Source organism: Cyprinodon variegatus, unplaced genomic scaffold, assembly GCF_000732505.1.
Source record: "Cyprinodon variegatus isolate N-32 unplaced genomic scaffold, C_variegatus-1.0 Scaffold446, whole genome shotgun sequence".
NCBI lineage: Eukaryota > Metazoa > Chordata > Actinopteri > Cyprinodontiformes > Cyprinodontidae > Cyprinodon > Cyprinodon variegatus.
Window position 1 is genome coordinate 685,076 of NW_015150899.1, and position 18,836 is coordinate 703,911.

At 37.7% G+C, this 18,836-nt stretch overlaps 1 protein-coding gene across 1 annotated transcript; it reads left to right on the top strand.

Annotated features, from left to right (window-relative positions):
• The first annotated feature begins 10,279 nt into the window (after positions 1-10,279).
• Positions 10,280-18,368, top strand: crhbp (corticotropin releasing hormone binding protein). The gene is made up of 8 exons (XM_015389046.1): positions 10,280-10,442; positions 10,548-10,641; positions 10,899-11,056; positions 12,056-12,266; positions 12,458-12,603; positions 14,860-14,925; positions 17,537-17,654; positions 17,747-18,368. Exons 1-8 carry the CDS (start codon positions 10,362-10,364, stop codon positions 17,899-17,901), a joined length of 1,029 nt encoding a protein of 342 aa, XP_015244532.1. The 5' UTR covers positions 10,280-10,361; the 3' UTR covers positions 17,902-18,368.
• The last annotated feature ends 468 nt before the right edge of the window (positions 18,369-18,836 follow it).

The window sequence follows — 18,836 nt, forward strand, 5'->3', positions numbered from 1 at the left end:
GTGACTGACTGTAAAAACAAGAACAAAAGTAACACGGAAATGATGTAGAGGTATCAGAAAATAAAATGCCATACACTTGGTGTTAAAACGTAAAAACTAAAAGAAAAAATAAGCTGTTTGTTCTTTAAAATGGTAACAGATTTCTGATTGAAGATATTTAGCAAAAATAGAAAGTTTTCTTTTAATCAAGGCTATTTGTAGCTCATAATGACTTTTATTTTGCTTTGCAGGTTAAAGTGGATTCTACTCTAGTGGCTTTGAAGGAGGATCAGTAAGATGAACAATGAAGGATGTTTAGATGATAAACAGTTGGGGTGGAAAAGCTTAATTATTCATTTTCTAGACATTATTAAACATGGCATGTTATGTAATAGACTGCTAAAAAAACAAAACCATTTGTTTCAACACCAACCTTTGCATGTCAAGTCTGGTCTGGTTGCTCCATATAGAAAGGAAGTTAGTGCTGAAAATATTTATGCCTGAATTAATCTATTCAGATGCTGCAGAATTGATAGAAATGACCAATAACCTTTCTCCTGCTTTTTAAGGGAGAGCTTCAAAGAAGATCTGTGATTAGAGCTTCAAAGTTCTTCTTGAACGCCGAGTTCTTCACCAAGAAAATTACTTTTTAATTCAGCATTCTGCTTTACAAGCATTCTTGCCTCTTATAAGACAATGTCAGCCTGAAAGCCTAAGGAGACATTTCATGAGCTGTGTCTTCTTACTGTCATGACAGTAACTAAAAGATACATTGAATTTTCATTTTTTTTCTCTGTTTGACAAAATGATTCCCTCCCATTCGCAACATATGGAACAGATAGCACTGTTCATGCTGTTTCACAGTACCTGAGCCAATCACTGTAACTAAGCCCCCTGAAACTGATAAACAGGCCTGAATGCTCAGCTGAAATTACACCTCAGAGAAAAGCTTCAATTATTTGGAAGAAGAAAAATGCTTTCATGTTTTAATAATCAAAGTATCACACTATGGCCGGGCTCTCCTTATCGATGGCTTCTTGTTGATCCATTGATGTCCAGGATGGAACAGAGGATGAAAGATGTAAAAAAGACAATTTCATCGAGTTCTGATTTTTTATTTTCTTTGGGTTAAAGTGAAGTTTCTCAGAACACGACAGACTAATTGCATTTTTTTTAAAATTTAGTTTCACTTCTAAAAAAAGCAAAACAAAAAATATATCAGTAATCCTAATGATCAAAGGTGGGTAGAGCGCCCAAATAATATAGTCAAGTAAGAGTAAGATTACTTCATCAATTTTTACTCAGTTAAGAGTGTAAAGTAGCCTTTGAAGAATTTAGGAACAGGAAAAGAAAAGTATTTGGTTAAAAAGCTGATAAAATCCTGAATAATTCATCACATCTAATATCTAAAACCATGTAATAAAGACAGTTTTGTAAATATAATAAACTAATTAAAACAAGCAAATAATGTAACTGAAAATAACGATTCCAAGCAAGAGGATCACTGTTTCAGGCCAATTGTGTTTTTAACAAAAAAAAAAAGAACAAATTAAACACAATACTTCTAGTGACAATATTAATTCCTTGCTACATATTAACTTGACCTCCAAATGTCAGAATAGGTTCAAGTCAGCTTATGTACAAAACATGACATTTTGACATAAACCTTATCTGTGCGTCTTTGTCTGAAGCAATCTTATTTTAAAACAAGCGTATTTGATATTTAGTGACATTACAATAGATTGAGTTGGCAACCATTTTACTGACGTACGAGTTGAGATGTTTTTTATATAAATATAAAATATTACTCAATGGATTGGATTTTTTTCCATAAAAAAAATTACAAAAAAAGAAATGCTATCCAGAAATAAAAAATAAAAAAAGGGTTTTGAGAGGACTTTAGCTTCTTTTTTTTTCTTTTTTAGTTTTTAGAGCCCTAGTTGCTCGTTTTTACGGACAGTAGGCTGACAGGGGGGAGAGACATTAGGGAGAGGACCAAAGGCAAGATTTGAAGTCATGTCACGCTAACCACTGCGCCACCAAAGCACGCCCCAGGACTTTAGTCTTTTAATTTATTTTCTCAATTTTTACAGTTTTTTTATTTTTAAACTTTAGATTTTACAGATTTTACATCTTCAAATTTAGTTTAACAAAATAGCATTTTTTATTTATTTATTTTTTTTTTTACAAATTGCATTGTTTTTAAACTGCATTTTTACTCCTGGGGCCGGGCTATACTCGGGACAGGAAGATGGATTTCTCTTGGTCTACATGAAGATTAGCAGCAACATTGTGTTTCAAGTGAAGAGAATTGGATTTGTAAAACACAATTTGAAAAGAACACAATTCATGAAATTTAAAAAAGACCAAAGAAAAAATACAAATACATATATAATCTGTAAAAATTATTATAAAAAAGAAAGAAAGATTAAAATGGAAAATATAAAATTAGTGTTATCTCAAAACATTTTTTTGATTAAGTGTAATTTCTGTAATGCATTTTTCCCAAATTTCCATTTTAAAATGATTTTTTTGCAAAAAAATAAAAAAAACAAAAATGAACAAAATTCACTCCATACATATTACTCAAGTAAAGTCAGTGCAATAAACCTACTACTAAAAATCTGTTTTGATCAAAAAATGTTACTAAATGTAACTAGTTACTACCCACCTCTGGCAATATCTACTTTATGTGCAGTTCTAAATATGATAGGAAAATACACAAGCTGTTTACTGGGTGTCCCAGTGCTATTTATACGGCTGTATGTGCTTAAAATAAGTTCATATCTTCCATTGACTTCGATAAAAAAACAAAACAAACAAACACTGGTTTTCAAAAGCCTTTTTCTGTTTTGTGTAACAGAAAAGTAATCTGGACCCAGCAGCAAGAAGATTCGGGTTTGATTCCCAGCCTGGCTCTTTCTGCATGTCATGTTCTCCCTGAGCACGTGTGGGTTCTCTCTGGGTACTCCATCTTCCTCCCACAGTCCAAAAACATGACTGTTAGGTTAACTGGCTTCTCTGTGTGTGAATGGTTATTTGTCTCTGTGTTGCCCTGGACTGGCAACCTGTCCAGGGTGTAGCCCCCCTCTCACCTGTAGACAGCTGGAGATAAGCATCAGCACCCATCGTGACCCTGATTGGCATAAGCATGACAGAAAATGGATGGATGAAAAAGTAAAAGAATAGAGAACTCTGAAAATTTCTTTTAAAAAAAAGGAGGTCTGAAAATTGTCCCAAGAAAATATCTGAAACTTTTTGTTGTTTAGAGACGAAACGCAAAAAAAGCTGAAGAGGTATTGATGTAAGGCTCTGCAAGTGGGCAATTGCTGTGCTGGATAACACTTGTGATGCAATAACAGGAAATGATTCAAGAGGGAGAATCTGGTGATGACACTTAATTAGGAGGCTAATAAAGTGTCTTCAGCAGCTCTAAGGGCTTCTGCTACTCAGCCACTCCAGTCCAAAAAGATTCTGCCATGCTGTCACTTTGACAGTTCATTTATCAAAAAAAAAAAAAAAAAGAATTTACAACTCTTAATTTCCTCAAGAAAACAAGTTTAGCATTTTCTGTAAGAGCTCTATTTGCGCCCAGATGTAGGAAAAACTATGCATTATTCTATGAAGTTTAAGGTAAGATTAAACCTAACTCTGATTTCAGCATCTCCTCTGTGATGATGTCATGCTTTTCTTTATCAGAAACAGATAGTGGGGAGATATGAAGAGTATGAAGCGGACAAAGGGCAAAGATGAAAGAGAAAGAGCTGAGGATGAGGCAAAGTAGGACACTGGCCCACTCAGACTCAGTAAGATGGTTTAAATTTCCCAAGTCCCCCAAGAGGAGAGGGAGATAAATCCATCTGCTGTTTTCACAAAGTTTGAAGATATGTTCTCATTCATAAAAACATACACGAATCGGCCTAAGGTGTTATCCCCTGTTCTTATCATTAGCATTTCATTTAGAACCATGTCCACATGTGTATGGAATCCAGCAATCGGATCTCATACTGATTGCTTCTTCAAACATTTGTGAAAGAAATGGCTGCCCTCAGGAGCTCAGTGAATTTATGACGCCTCAGAGTGAGTCCGCTGGATGATGAGGTGCAGAAGCCGTTAACTTCTGCAGAGTCAGTAGCTACAGACCTCTGAACTTTATGCGGCTTTTGGATTAATTCACAAACAGTATGTGGGGAGCTTCAAGGAATGGGTTCCCATGATCAAGCAGCTGCACTGAAGCCTTACATCACAAACTCCATTAAAAAGTATTGACTGCAGTGTTTTAAAGCCCTCTGACACTGAACCCTAGAGGTGTGGAGATGTGTCCTTTGGAGCTATGAATCATGGCTCTAGGTTTTAAAATATGCCTGACAGTCCAGTTTCCTGAAGTAGCACTGATTTTCCTGACTTAAGCAAAGCCGCTTTGTTCCGTAGAACATGGATAAACAAGTTTGGTCTAGAAGCATTTAACCGGTTTGGACGAGTCCTCTATCTGAAATAAGAGATCAGTTAGAGTTGAGTTAAAAAACATTGCTTACGTCTCCGCTTCGCCATTCACTTCAGTCCTAAATTACATAGCAGGCACTCTGATTTGCTCTTCTGTGAAGCACAGAGCACCTCAGAGAAGCATGCTTGGATCTAGTAATAAAAGCCAATCAATTTGGGTCTGAGACCAAAACAATTGGAAAAGGGACATAAACAACAGTTACAGCTGCCTTGTCTTTTGTTGCCTGCATTCAGATATTTTCAGGTGTTTTGTTCTAAAATAGTTAAGTACACTACAGAGAAGCTTATTTGTTTTCCATTCTTCTTGCGGGTAATGTGTATCTGGTGCATGATCATAAATGATTAACTTAGATTTAGTTACTATATCCATATATTTATTATTATAGCAAGGCCATCATGAAAATATTGTCTGTCTTCAGTGAATTGTGTGAAAAATATGGCTGTTGACTTGGTTCAGTTTCCTGTTGATGCTGCTCAGGCAAAAATATAATTAGATCACATTTTGGATCACGGCAGTTTGTGTTTACGCTGTGGAAGCAGTGTAAGAGTTTTAATGTAATTGGCTGCATATTGACTGGCAGACATTTTGTACATTTGGGTAAGAGCAAAGCCCATCAGTGTCGGACCTCATAGATGGACTTCTGGGAACAATAGTAAAAAAATAAAATTCCCAAGGGTTCCCAAACCTCATGAAAAAAAAAAAACTCCCAGAACAGTGCAAGATATTGCATACAGAAAGGGTGGGCTAAATTGTTGCTGAGGTTGAAATGGTGTGTGAAAACAGATATGATTATTTTTGCCATTTTATTTTTTTTAGATCAGGAAAGCACAATTAATCCCACATGCTGTATTGTCAACCTCTGGAAGTAGGAAGTAGTAGTAATGAGTTTGGTGCTGATGACTGGCTGGTTTACTCATCTTATTCACCTGACTAACTCCGCCCAGTTTCTCGTTACGGTTTATCGGATCCACCTGCTCCTGCTTCTATTTAACCATCCCTGTAACCAGTCATCAGAGCCAGCTTATTCTCGAGCCAGTGGTGAGAGTGCTCCAGCGTTACCTTAGGGTTTCTGATTACCTGATCCTCTTCCGGCTCTCAACCACTGAGCCTGCCTGTTCCCATCTAAATCTGTTTGCCTGACCTGTCTTTGGACTCCTGCTGGATTCTGCCCGTTTGCTGAACTTGGAGCTGCTTCCTGTCACTGACCTGGATTTCCCTTTAGAGCCTCTTCAGACTTCTGATCTCCTGGTTCTGAATCCTAAGTACATCCTTGACACCGGCTTTGGTTTCACCTTCTAGATTATGCTGCCCTCCTTCCTCTGCTTTGATCTGGTTTCCTGCCTGTTCTCCGTCCTCTGGCGCTGTGGCATCTGGGATTCTATGGGCAGCGCCCGGCGCATCTTGTTGGTAGCCGACCATCTCGATTCTACCTCGTTCTCTGGACACGGAGTGAACTAGTAAACCAGGTTAGTGACTCACACGTTCATAATCATCCTCAATCAGATTAACGTGATCACTAACCTGTGTTTTCCTCCTTCAAAGCTTCCTCCATTAGGCGTCCTTGCTGTTACCTCTGTTTTTAGCCCTGACAGTAGTAACTGTGAATCTGGTCCTCAAAAGAATGTCCAGAGTCTTGTCCTGAGGAGGTCGCTCTTCTGTTTTGGGCGATGCGTCTTTGGAGAGGTGGTTTGGTTTCTTCAATATAAAGATCAGATTACTCCTCACTGCATGCAGTGAGGAATGCTCTGATGGGACATTGCAGGCTAACAAAAGAAGCCAAACGACCCAAAGGAGTGAACCCCTTCGTCGGTTTAAATTTGCAGGTTTTCTGAACAGAAACAAGACTTAGATGGGCTACTGTATAACACCTCGAACTCAATGTTATTTCTGACATTTTGAATTGAAAAAGCTTCCTGAATGGGAGGCGAAGCGTCTTCAAACTTGGAAACAAAGTCCAGCGGATTGTGTTTTTACTTTTTTGGAACACTCAGTTTTATGGACATATTCCACGTAACAAAAAATACTGTTATAAAATGGAAAAGAACTAACAAAATACAATCTACTAAGCTGTATATTTTCTTCTCTTCAGTTTTTCCCAAGTATTACAAAAAATAAGTGTATTTATCTCATCATACTCTTAGCTGAGGAAGACCAGCGTAGTAAAAAAAAAAAAAATCTATTCCAGGACTCTGTTTACCCTCTAGGTTTTAATAAATGGATTTTTTCACATTCAGATATGCCAGCATTAATTACATCTCAGGTCCCACAGCTTATCATACAGAAACAAACATGCTTTTTTTTTGTAAGGATTACACTGAGGGCCAATTTCTGCATTTGAATGGACTGACCTATTGAAGAGCCTGAGGCACCTGCAGGCCAATCAGGGATTTACTGAGTCAGAAGACACATTCTGTGTCCTTGACTTTTCATAAAGCAGCAGAATGCAAGCAGCAACTTTCCAATAGACACAAATACAGTATCATCAAATGTGCCTTTTAAAATTGTTGTTTTTTAAAGGCTTAACAAAATGAGCTGACTGTCCCTCATAGGGGCTGAAATGTTATTTAAAAAAGAGCCTGCTGTTGAAATGTTGGCCTAAAATCATGTTTTTACTAGAAAATTTTTTTTTTTTGTTTTATACTAAATGTAATAGAGCATAAACATTTAGAAGGAGAATTTGAATTGAAAATTATGTAATGTTTATCACAGATCTTGTCAGATTTGCCTTGAGTTTTCTCACTGTGTGAAATAATTCAGGTTACAGTGTTACGGGCTGTGGGGAGTTAACAAGAGGCCTTTTTTGGACGTACAGTGCCGCAAGAGCATTTATACTACTGGACATTTTTACAAACATTCTCTTGCATTGCAAACCTCTGAATATTTATATCAAAGCAATGTGGTGTAGTATTCTAAAATGAAATGAACATAATACATAGGTTGAAAAAGTTTAAATTAGTAATTCTTTTACTGCACTTTCAGTGTATTCTCATTATCAGTTCATACAAAATCATATGAAAAGTTATGCACTGTAATTTCGTACGTGTTGGACGTTTTTTTTGTGGTATTGCGTCGTATTTTTACGTCTTGCCTCGAGACAAGATATTCTTGCGCATGCGCATCTTACGCACCATTGAATAAGATAGAATTTAACATAGAATTAACCCTAACCCTGACCCTAACCCTAAGATACAAAACAGCAACGTAGTTAGAGACATTATTGCACTGTTTTTCACAGTTTTACGTCCGTCCGCGGATCTGCTTTTTTCGTCTGTCTGCCTGCGCATGCGCACTGATCTGTTTTTTCGAGGAAAAAGGTCCAAAACGTACGAAATACTGTGCATAACTTTTCGTACGATTTCATACGAACTGATAATGAGAATATGTTGGCACTTAACACAAAACTACAGGTACAAGGATAAAAGTGGGAGTGTTTGCCTAGTAGTTAGAGCAGTGTGCTTGTGCTCTGAGAAGGTTGCAAGTACCTGGTTCCATCCCCACAGCCTCCACTTCTGGTTCCTGAGCAAAAACCTTAACCCCACACTGCTCCCTGGGTGCCGCACAGTGGCAGCCCACTGCTCCCCAAGGGGATGGGTTAAATGCAGAGGTAAATTTCTCCAGTGTGAGATCAATAAAGTTATTATTTTTATTAAAAAATACAACATGATGCTAATATTTATTGAAAATACTATAGGGATGCTAGTGCTATAGCGTCTTATGTTTGTTTCTCCGAAATCTTTTTGCCTAAAAGAGGCACAATTCCTGCAAGAAGTTGTATTGAATTGTCCCATTGATGAATATAATAAAAATGCACATATTGTACCCAGACAAAAATGAAAAAGACTTTGAGTAAAGAAAAAGTGAGCTCTGTTACAGTAAAAGATTGCCTCCCAAAAATAGAAACACAGTATATTCAATTGTAAGGGCCCGACATTTAAAAAAGACACAAAGGCAGGCTGTGTAACATTTAACAACTGTATTCAAAATCAAAAGTGGAAACATCTGTTCTGTCTTGCAGCTGCTTTGATGAAGAGTGTGCTGCTCACAAGAACAGAAAAGGAAACAGGGACAACCAGGAACTCACTTAGACACAGATTCTCCATGTTGGAGTCCACAGGGGAAAAATAAAGGTCGTTGGTCATATGACAGAAACAGGGTCAGGGCCGAGAGGTTTGAATAAGGAGGAGGTATCCAAGGGGAAGGGGAGAATCAGTAGTCAGAGGGTAAAAACCACCTCAGTGTCCAGATATCAGAGAGCTCAGGGTGGTCTGGCGAGGGGAAGACGGCGGCATGGAATCCATGAGGAAAAGCAAGGTCAGGTAGTCGGGAAGAGAAAGAACATTTGACATCTATTGCTGTGGATAATCTGGCAACAGTAACTAGTTTGAGGTCTGGTTAAATAGGCAGGGGAACAGGCGGTAAGCATGAGCACTGATGAGAAGGGGCGGAGCTACACAGGTGGGGTGAATAAGTAATTAGGCTGACAGGACCAGAGCTGAATGTAAAATAAATGTAACATTTTATTTGCAAACACTACAGTGGATGAGAAAGCAATCATTTAGAGGAGGGGAGGGAAAAAGAAGAACAATATGTAAAAAAAAAAAATGTGCATGTATATTTTGCTCTAATGTATGTGTCTGTGTAATTATTTTGTGTACTTTCTTCTCATTTCGGCTTTTCTCAAATTTTTTAAAAGAATTGCTCCCCATGCGAGAGCATACACAAGTCCATTTCTCCTCATGCACGCTCTGTTTAAAAGTTGCTTTTCTCATATGTGTCCGAAGGTCGCCCTAAACCCTAAATCCCTCAATCACTTTTTAGAGCAGGGACTTTAAAGTAGACTCAGTCAACTTACCGTAAGGACAGATGGTCACTTCCCCATTGGTCTACTGCGCCATCTTTGTTATTGCCGCCGCGGTCGCGTAGCTGCAGCCTATGGCAACAGCTTTTCGAGAAGAGCTCTCTGCGTAAAGCATTCTGGGATATATCTGGCTCTTCTGTGGCCTTTCTCTTCATCTCATACACTTTGTAGAAACTTTTAAACTTACGAGCCTAAGATATACGCCTGAAAGGGAGCATCTGCAAAAAAAAGATAGCTAATGGACAGCCTTATGTAAACATGTCACCAGAATGATTGACAATTAGGAGGACCACTTATTTTGATGATCCATCTGGAAGTAAAAGAACATCCTCTATACCTAAAAATCAGTAACTGTTTATATGAGAATAATTTTTTTTTTAGAAAATGTAATGACCCTGTATTTACAACCTGCTGACCTACATTAAATGTTAACAAGAAGTATAATAGGTAGCCTATCCTTTCAAAGCTTTGCAGTCTTTTCCTTCGTCATTGCTCCAACTTGATTCAAATTCAGACTTATCAATGAAATATTATTATGATTTTGTTTTAACATGAAAAAAAAAAAGAAATGAGGAAATGGCACAGAGGTATGAAGAATTAGTAACATATTGTTTGGGTAGAGTCACAAAAGCATCACTAAAGTCTGCAAAACAAAATAAACTTAATCATAAAATCTCTGGATTTGCAAGACTTTAGATTAAAAAAAAAGATTCAAGCACATTGAGTGCTAAAATCAGCAAGAAGCAAGGACAGGTTGGGATGATAAGTCGTGATCTATCTGCTCGTTGACTCCAAGTTGGCATCAGCTGGGCATCTTTTCCTCTGCGTCTTATCTCTCCTCATGCTCGCCTTGATCTCGCCCTCGTCACAACCACGCAATTGGTCAAGGGAGGAGGCGGTGGGTGACTGCGGGCCCCTGTGACTGGCTCCGTGGCGGATTGGACGGTATAAAAAAGCCGCGGTGACCGCAGAGCAGACCAGACCTCTCTGACTCTGCCCAGGTGAACCTCACTGCGCGTTATGGAGCGCACTTTCCGGGAGCAGCTCTTCTTTCTGCTCCTGTGTCTGTCCGTCCTCAAGGGAGACTGCAGGTACATTGAGGTGAGAGTAGCGACTCTAAAAAAAAACAAAAAAACTTCATTATTCTATAATAATTATTATAAAAAAGGAATAAGTGGAATAAAATATTTATTTTTCATCCTACAGAACAACGACATCTCAAAAGATGAACTCTATTCGCTTCTTAGCGCGGATCTCAGGAGGGAAATACCTGATCTGTTAATGTATCGCCGACCTTTGCGTAAGTTTTGCTCAATTAATAAATAAGCATGTGAAATTATTTAGAAAGAAGAAAAAAAAATAACGCATAGAATTACACAAGTTGCAGCCATTTCCTCCTATTTTACAAAACATTTAAAATATTTACTAACTTTAAAGATTAAATAGAAACAAATAAAAATCTCTAAAGTAATTTTTTTATATCTAACATCAGTGTGAATGAGCTCCTGTATTGCTTGTGTTTGATTCTAATGAGCATCCTATGTGATGGACCATCAGGTTGCCTGGACATGGTGGCGATGGAGGGCCAGTTCACCTTCACAGCAGAGAGCCCTCAGCTCAGCTGTGCAGCTTTCTTCATGGCAGAGCCCACTGAGCTCATCACTGTGGAGTATGACAGCGTGGACATCGACTGCAGCGGAGGAGACTTCATCACAGTAAGAAGGAAGATTTATCACACGCAAAACACACTGTTGACACCTTGTTGCATTTAAATTTAGTACATTAAACACCACTAGTGCATCTTTCTAGTCGCTTTTGTTATTTTGTGGAAAGAAATAATAATTGCATAATGGAAAGCTTGTTGAAAATGTTTGTTTTTCTTGGTTTTCTGCTACTAAGCACTGGAAATGGATAATTTGCTAAGATTAGTAACACTTTTGGAAAAGCTCCTTAAGCATGAGCATTGGGTAAAACCGGTTTATTCTGGTTACTTTATGACAAACATCTAAAGCAAGAACCAAGCTGCATCATATTATTATTAATATTATAATTTATCATTTAAAATTGGAAACAGGCTGTTCAACCTCTACAATCTGCTGCACACTGACTGAAAATAAAAAAACCCTTAATGTTAAAAAGCTTATCAATTGCTTGCAAGCTGTTGAATTGTAAAGTGCCCTAGATGACAACTGAATTGAATTGGCGCTATATAAATAAACTGAATTGAATTGACAAGCATCATGCTGTTTGCAAATATATCCGCTCTTAAAAACACATATACTCCAAAGCTATTCTGCAAAAGCTGAAGTAATGCAACCCTTTATTAGAACTACCACAGACAGGCAGCATGTCTTCATAGCAGCGCACTACAGGCTGGTTACCAGAGACGGTTTGACAAATTAAACAGATGATCAAATTTTTCTATTCCCAGAGTGAAAAGTCAAAATAGTCTTTGCAGTTACAAAGTTTGCTTTAATACTTCTTCATAGTTAGAGTTTATATTAATGCCTTATTCTATGACCAATAAGTAATTCATACAGATGTTTAAGAAACAATAAATGTCTTATTTTAGAATTATATTTGAAATAAAAATCAATAATGTTACAGATTTTCCACAGCTAGTGTCTAGATCATACCCATTCGTAGTGAAGCTTTACTCAGGATTGCTTTTAGTTTTCTCCCTCTTTGTGTGTGTGTTAAATTGTTTTATGCAGATGTTTGATGGATGGGTGATGAAGGGTGAAAAGTTCCCCAGCTCCCAGGATCATCCACTGCCTCTACACGAGCGCTATGTGGATTACTGCAGCTCGGGATCAGTGAGGAAAAGCGTGCACTCCTCCCAGAACGTGGCGATGGTCTTCTTCCGTATTCACAGCGCTGGCAGCAGCTTCACCCTGACTGTCAGGAAGCACATCAACCCCTTTCGTGAGTAGTAAAGTGTTTCAGTCAGAGAAACTCACTGTTAAATTCAAAGATTTACAAAAGATGCAGCAAAGAAGAAATAAAATATGCCCACCTTTCGACTCAATGCATTTCTTTTGTGCACATTCCTTTGCCTCAATTCTGAAACCTGTCAATCAGTTTTGTGTCATTGGCATTTCCTTTTCCCCTTGCAGCCTGTAATGTTATTTCACAGTCACCAGAGGGCAGTTACACAATGGTGATCCCCCAGCAGCACAGAAACTGCAGCTTCTCCATCATATATCCAGTGGCCATCGACATCTCAGAGTTCAGCTTGGGACACCACAACAATTTCCCCAAGGTGAAAATTCATAAATCATGCAGAAATGTTGGATTAGAACTCCTGAATCGTACTCTGAGAGTTTGAAGGTCAAGTCCAGATTTTGGGATGATTAAAATCAGCGCATTTGAGTTCAGGTTAAGTACCTTAACATTTGGCGAAAAGAAAGGGTAATTAACTTAACCAGACAATGAAAAAAGGAGAATACCTTGTTGTCATTATAATAACGTAACATTACACTGGTTAAGGAAAATAACCAGCATAATAGCATTATGGTACAGTTAACCTTGTACTGATGTAGTTCACTACTATAACTCCATGTGTTTAGGCTCTATGGGGAAAAAAAGAAAGAAATAGCTTGTGGCTTTTCTTCAAGTACATCATTTCCCTTATATAGCAGTTGGGCAAACAGTGAATTTTATAAAGATAGTCCTTCCTTTACGCTGCAGCCAATCAGCATACAGTGTTGATGGACGCAGTGTAACCACAGTTACATTTTTTGTCTGTTGTTGCCTGTATAATGCTCCAACTCTCTCCATAAAGGTCCCATACCAAACAGTGCAGCACTAAGGGAGAACGTACATAATAGTACTTCTATAAAGGTTAATAAGCCGGTCTACTTTCTGAGAAGATTTTTCCTGAGTTTTAAGAAAGAAAAAAAAAAAACAAGCGTTTTGGTTATGGCTGGGCAGTTAAAGGTATAGAGGACAAGCTTTTATTTCCGAGTGGATCATCTAAATAAGTGGTCCTCCTAATTGTCAATCATTCTGGTGATAAGTTTACATGAGGTCGTCCTACGTGCTCGTCCAGTTAGCTATCTTTTTCTGCGCAGAGAATCATTGAAGCTCACCTTTCTCACCGCAGTTCTTTGAAAATGGCCGGTGGTCATAAGAGAAAAAGTGTCCACGAAGTGTATGAGAAGAAAAGAAATGATCAAAGAGGCAGATATCCCGTAATGCTTTGCACGGAGAGCTCTCCTCGCAAAGCATTATGGGATTTGCTGTCACAGCGGCTCGCTGTAACCATAGGCTGTCACTAGCCGACAGTGGCAACTAAAAACAAAAATGGCACATGCACCGCTCAGTGGAGGTGTTACATGACCAACGGGGAGTGAAAAGTAAAGATCATCAGTCTGAACTGTCAGTTAATTGAGTTCGCTATAAAATCCACTATATAGTCCCAGCTCTATATAGTGATTGAGGGATTTAAGGGTTAGGGCGGACATTCGGGCACAATAAGCTTATATGAGCTATGAGAACTGCAACCCTTAAACAGAGCACGCACAAGGAGAAATGTGCCCGTGGATGCTCTCCCGCATTTTTTTTTTAAGTGGAGAGGGCGGGTCTTTTAAAACATTTGAGAAAATCCTCCACAGTACCTTTAATTGCATTTTCAATTTAATTGCAATTTAACAAAACTCGACTGTTCTGTTCAACAAAAGTAAGTAAGACACTGACTTTTTCACTCCAGCCCATTAGGTGGCTTTAATACACTTAAAGTGGGTTTGCTGCCACACAGAGGAGAGGAGAGAGTTGCAGCTAGGATGCACATCCATGCATGCAAGTAGAAAGGAGTGCTTTTCCATAAAGCAGTAAAGACCTGCGAGACAGTGAGACCGTAGAGTCAAACATCTACATAAAATCACAGCATTGGTTAAAAAATACCAAAATTTAGATTTATGGCAAAATCATTCAGCATATCATGCTGTTAGAGCGTAGGCAGGTAAAGCCCTTTGAGACCAGGGTAAAGAGGGCTCAGCACACAGCTCTGATGATCAAACCCCATATGTCCTTTAAAAAGGCAGTGGTTAAGCCACGCCTCTCTTACCGTTTGGGTAGCAGCTTGTTCTGGTAGCGTTTATTCAGTCATGCTAACCTTGTTCTACTGATTAACAGCTTATAACTCTGCTTTAATTACATTAATGTCTTAGTTTCTGTTTTTAGTATAAAGTCATATGTTTATGCTTTTAAGAGATGTTTATTCCAGAAAATGTTTTGAGGTTTATGTAAACCTTTTTGATTTACTTTAAACACATGATTTGACATCTGCATTGTCTGGTTATTTACTTAGAAACTAAAGATGCAAAATGGTGTTTGGAGGCATTGCATCGCCAATAGTCTTCCTTTGTTGAAAGAACATATGTAAGATTTGAGTAGCTGCCAGACTTTAAAGTTAAGTGATTTTTAGGAGCGAACAATTTTAGTGTTTTCATTATGTTGTTTTAAGGCAGTTGATTTGGTATGACTGACTTTACATGTTGTATTTTGTGTTTCCCAGAGGAAGCTCACTGGTGGTGAACTGCCTTCAACCTCGACTTTCCATGTGAATAATCACCTATTCTCTGTAAGTTTCCACCAAATCAAAAAAAATGTCTTATTATACAAAGGTTTAGTTTGAAGAAAACACATGAATTAACCTGTAATTTAGTTTACTAAACCCTTATAATCTTTTAACAGAGCCTCAGTTATAACAATCTTGAACAATCCCTTTAAAATACAATTATTCAAAAAGACAGCAATATTTTAATTTATTTTCAAGGGAGTTCTTTTGAACAGTATAATATATAAAAAAGTAATTTATTGTTAATATTTTATGAAACATGTTCATTTATAGCTAAATGTTGAAGACCTCCAGCTTAGGGTGTATTTTTTTTGCATCTATTTGGATTACATTTGAAAGCCACATGGGGCGGGGGCTGACAATGTGTATGCCTTTCTGGTAAGTGGGATTTCTTTTTTTTTTTTTTTTCCCTGCAAGGAGGTTGTTAGCAAAAATCCTCCAGTAAATGGCCCTATCGTCCTCTCTGCATTGCAGTCGTCCTGTCTCCTTTGCAGACTGGAACCCCCAAAGAATCATGGTTCCACCTCCATGCTTTACAGTTGGGATGCTGTTTGTTGGACTTTTACTCATATATGGCGAGTTTAATTTAATCCAAAAACTATATTATCCAGGTGGTCTTTGGAAAACTTCAGACCAGCCTGGATATGCACTTGCTTGAGCACAGGGTCTTTGCATGCAATATAGGATTCTAATCAATGGCAGTCTAGGATGTGAGCAGTGGTCTTATTGGAGATTGTACTCCAAGCTCTGGACTTATCCATCACCTTCCTCATGATCATTGAGGCCCAGTTGAGATCTTGCATGGAGGGAGACTGGCCATCGTGTTAAACTTCTTCTATTTTCTTATATTTGCACCAACAGCTGTCTTTTCTACAACAAGGTTTCCGCAGGTCATTAAAAATCATTAAAAGTCATTAAATAATTATTTTTAAATTAAGGCCTGAATTGGCATTAAAATTCATTACATGTAATTATTTTGCCATTTAAAATGGTTTATAAAAACAATTTATTCAGTGATATATATATATTTGCAAAAATGCAAATATATCACAATATATTTGCACGGGAACTGCTTCCGGCTGATGGTCAAGCTGTATGTTCGGAAAAGAAGCTCAAGGTGGAGAAAAAGCTTTAGAATGGGGAAAATGATAATTTCAGCAAAAGTGGCTGGAAATCTTGGAATTCCAGCCTGCGGACAGTAAAGATGAAGAAGGAATTTGCCGTGTATATAAGAGAGTCATGGGTACTTGTTGCATTAAAATTATTTTTAAGAGCATTAAAAGAGCATTAAAAAGCCTTAAATTAGAGTTGCTCATTCCTGTATAAACCCTGAATAAGCTGCTTTCCTACTTTCCTGCAGCCAATCCCATCATTTTGTTGTTTGTGGAGAGGCTGGAGATTGTCTAGCTGAGTGTATTTGTATTATCCTGTGGATCCCCATTAGGTACAACAAGATGCTGCTGCCATTCTCCCTGGAGTGGACAAGTGTATTTTCATACAGATGGTTTAAAATAGGTGCAGTTAATTCAAGTAATGCGTAGAGAGCAATAAGATTTCTTAGAAAATAACTAAAAAGAATGTGAAAGCTGGAAACCTTACTAGGTGATTGATAGGCAAGCAAATATTTTTGAAAAGAAGGATTAAAAGATACCTATGATACAAATATAAGGCTTCTACATTCTTTGTGACTTGAAAAACTGCAAAATCAACTGTATATCAAATGTTTGTTTTCTCCACTGCATGGAAAACCATTTTCCCCTCCAAACATTTTCATATATAAAAGGTCAAATGTCAGTTAGGGATGCCTTCTATTTAGCCTTTATTATCTATGTCAGATTGATATATTTGTATTCAATAAGGAATTAAACATGTTATTTCTGGTAAATAAAAATAATGCCCCTTATCTGCCACATAGCAGCAGAATTAGAGCCAAATGTCCTTTTTTTTTTCTAAGTAAGTGTTACATGTGGTGGCCTTCTTCCAGTCAGCTGGCAGCAGGTGGAGCAGCACTACATCTGTGTTCCAGACGGATCACTCTGTCACTTTCTCTATTCCTATGCTCTGGATGTGCATTTATATGGACTTAAGCCCAAGTATTTTATCCCTGACTTTATTCCTGGGAATAATAATAATGATTTGGGGCTCTTTACTTTAATCTAATAGAGAATCTGTGAAGGAGGTAGACATCAGGGTGATGGTGAGGGGGCTTTACTTTAATAAAGGGTCATAAACTCTTATTCGCTGAAACCCAAATGTTCCAAATCTCATTAAAACCAAATAAAACAAAAATGCGCTGTAATACCTATATTTTTTAAAACCCACATATGATCAAAATTATAGTTGCATTGTGACAATTTATAGTCATATTTCATGGAAATGTATTACTACAATTAGACAAACTCAAACGAAATGCTGTGTGTGTTTGAAATAGATTTTCTTAGAGATATGAGAATTTGGAAATAACAAGTATAATGCATAAGTCTGTTTGAAAGGGATAAAAGGATTGTTCTTGGTTCTGATACCAAAATGATTCCCTTCTGGGAATGATAAGGTTGTTTAAAAAAAGAAATTAACTTGTTCTAAAATGTTCAAATATATGTGCTTCTCTCCATAGAGATCCTTACCTGGTTGTGCAGAGTCTGAGGATTACGTGCAGTTGTTGGGAGGAAGTGGTATTGACACATCAAAGCTGCTTCCCATCACAGACCTCTGCATCACCTTCACTGGACCCAGTAAGAAAATTCTTCCTTCCCCCTCATTGTAGGCATGTGATTGACCTCATCAAGACCTGATATGTACTTTTTCTTCCTCTCTTCCTGTGTAGCCCACATGAAAATAGCCTGCGAAAACACAGTGGTGAGGATGGTGTCCAGCGGGAGGTTTGTCAGTCGTGTGTCCTTCAGCTACAGGCTTCTGGACAGCCAGGAGCTACAAACGATCAAACTCAATAATGTGGAAGATTTCTGTTTCAGCAACTGATCCCAACAGGGTCAAATTGTAACAAATGCATCTTTTGACTGCCAAACATTTCTTAAGTCATTTCCCACCATGTCAGTCTAGATTCCAAGGACGTTGAAGTAAGATGAAAATGAATAAATATGATGTGAGAAAACATTTACTGGCATGTTGAATTTATTTCCCCATGGTATCATTTTTTATGGCTTATTGTTGTTGCAAAACATGCTGTATCTCAGTTAAATTGTGTTTTATGAAATTGATGTTTCTATCTATGCTTTTTTTTACATCTACTTATTGTCATGGTGTTATTGTTATGTAATTATTCATGGGTTTGTGATTCTTGAAGTTGAACGGTGCTAAATGAGTTTCCTTTTGTTTGTATGAATGATACACGATGTGCTGAGTTGATTTATGTTAAGCAGAAAGTTAACCTAATAATTATTAGTATCTGGTGCCAATATTCAGTTAAATTTGGTTTAAAAACATACTTTTGTAATAAATTTTTATTGCATAGCAAAGCATTTACTTGTGGTTGTCTTACTCCATTTTACAAAAAACATAAGCAGATTAGCATCTTAGTGAATCAGAATAAAGTTTATTGCCAAGTAGGTTTGCACTTACAAGGCATTTGACTTGGTGTTGATGGTGCAGACAAATTATATTTACAGAATCTACAATCTATAGCTATATACAATATAAAACATACAATATACAATATAGCCATATACTGTATATAAAGGTAGACTGTGCTTTAATGTATAGCAGGAGATCTGGAGAGGCTACGTTGGTGTAACGTAGCATCTCCAGGCTGGTAGAGGATAGAAAGAGACTGCTTGTGGCGTGAGGTTTTGGTCCTGATGAGCCGCAGCCTCCTGCGAGAGGGATGTGACTGAAATGGTTTGTGGCTGGGGTGGGAGGGATCAGCTGCAATCTTCCCTGCACGCCTCAGAGTCCTG

Coding starts and splice junctions, on each gene's coding strand:
- crhbp (XM_015389046.1), top strand. CDS start 10,362: ATGGAGCGCACTTTCCGGGAGCAGCTCTTCTTTCTGCTCCTGTGTCTG. Junction 10,642..10,898: donor AATGTATCGCCGACCTTTGC/GTAAGTTTTGCT, acceptor ATGGACCATCAG/GTTGCCTGGACATGGTGGCG. Junction 12,604..14,859: donor ACCACAACAATTTCCCCAAG/GTGAAAATTCAT, acceptor TGTGTTTCCCAG/AGGAAGCTCACTGGTGGTGA.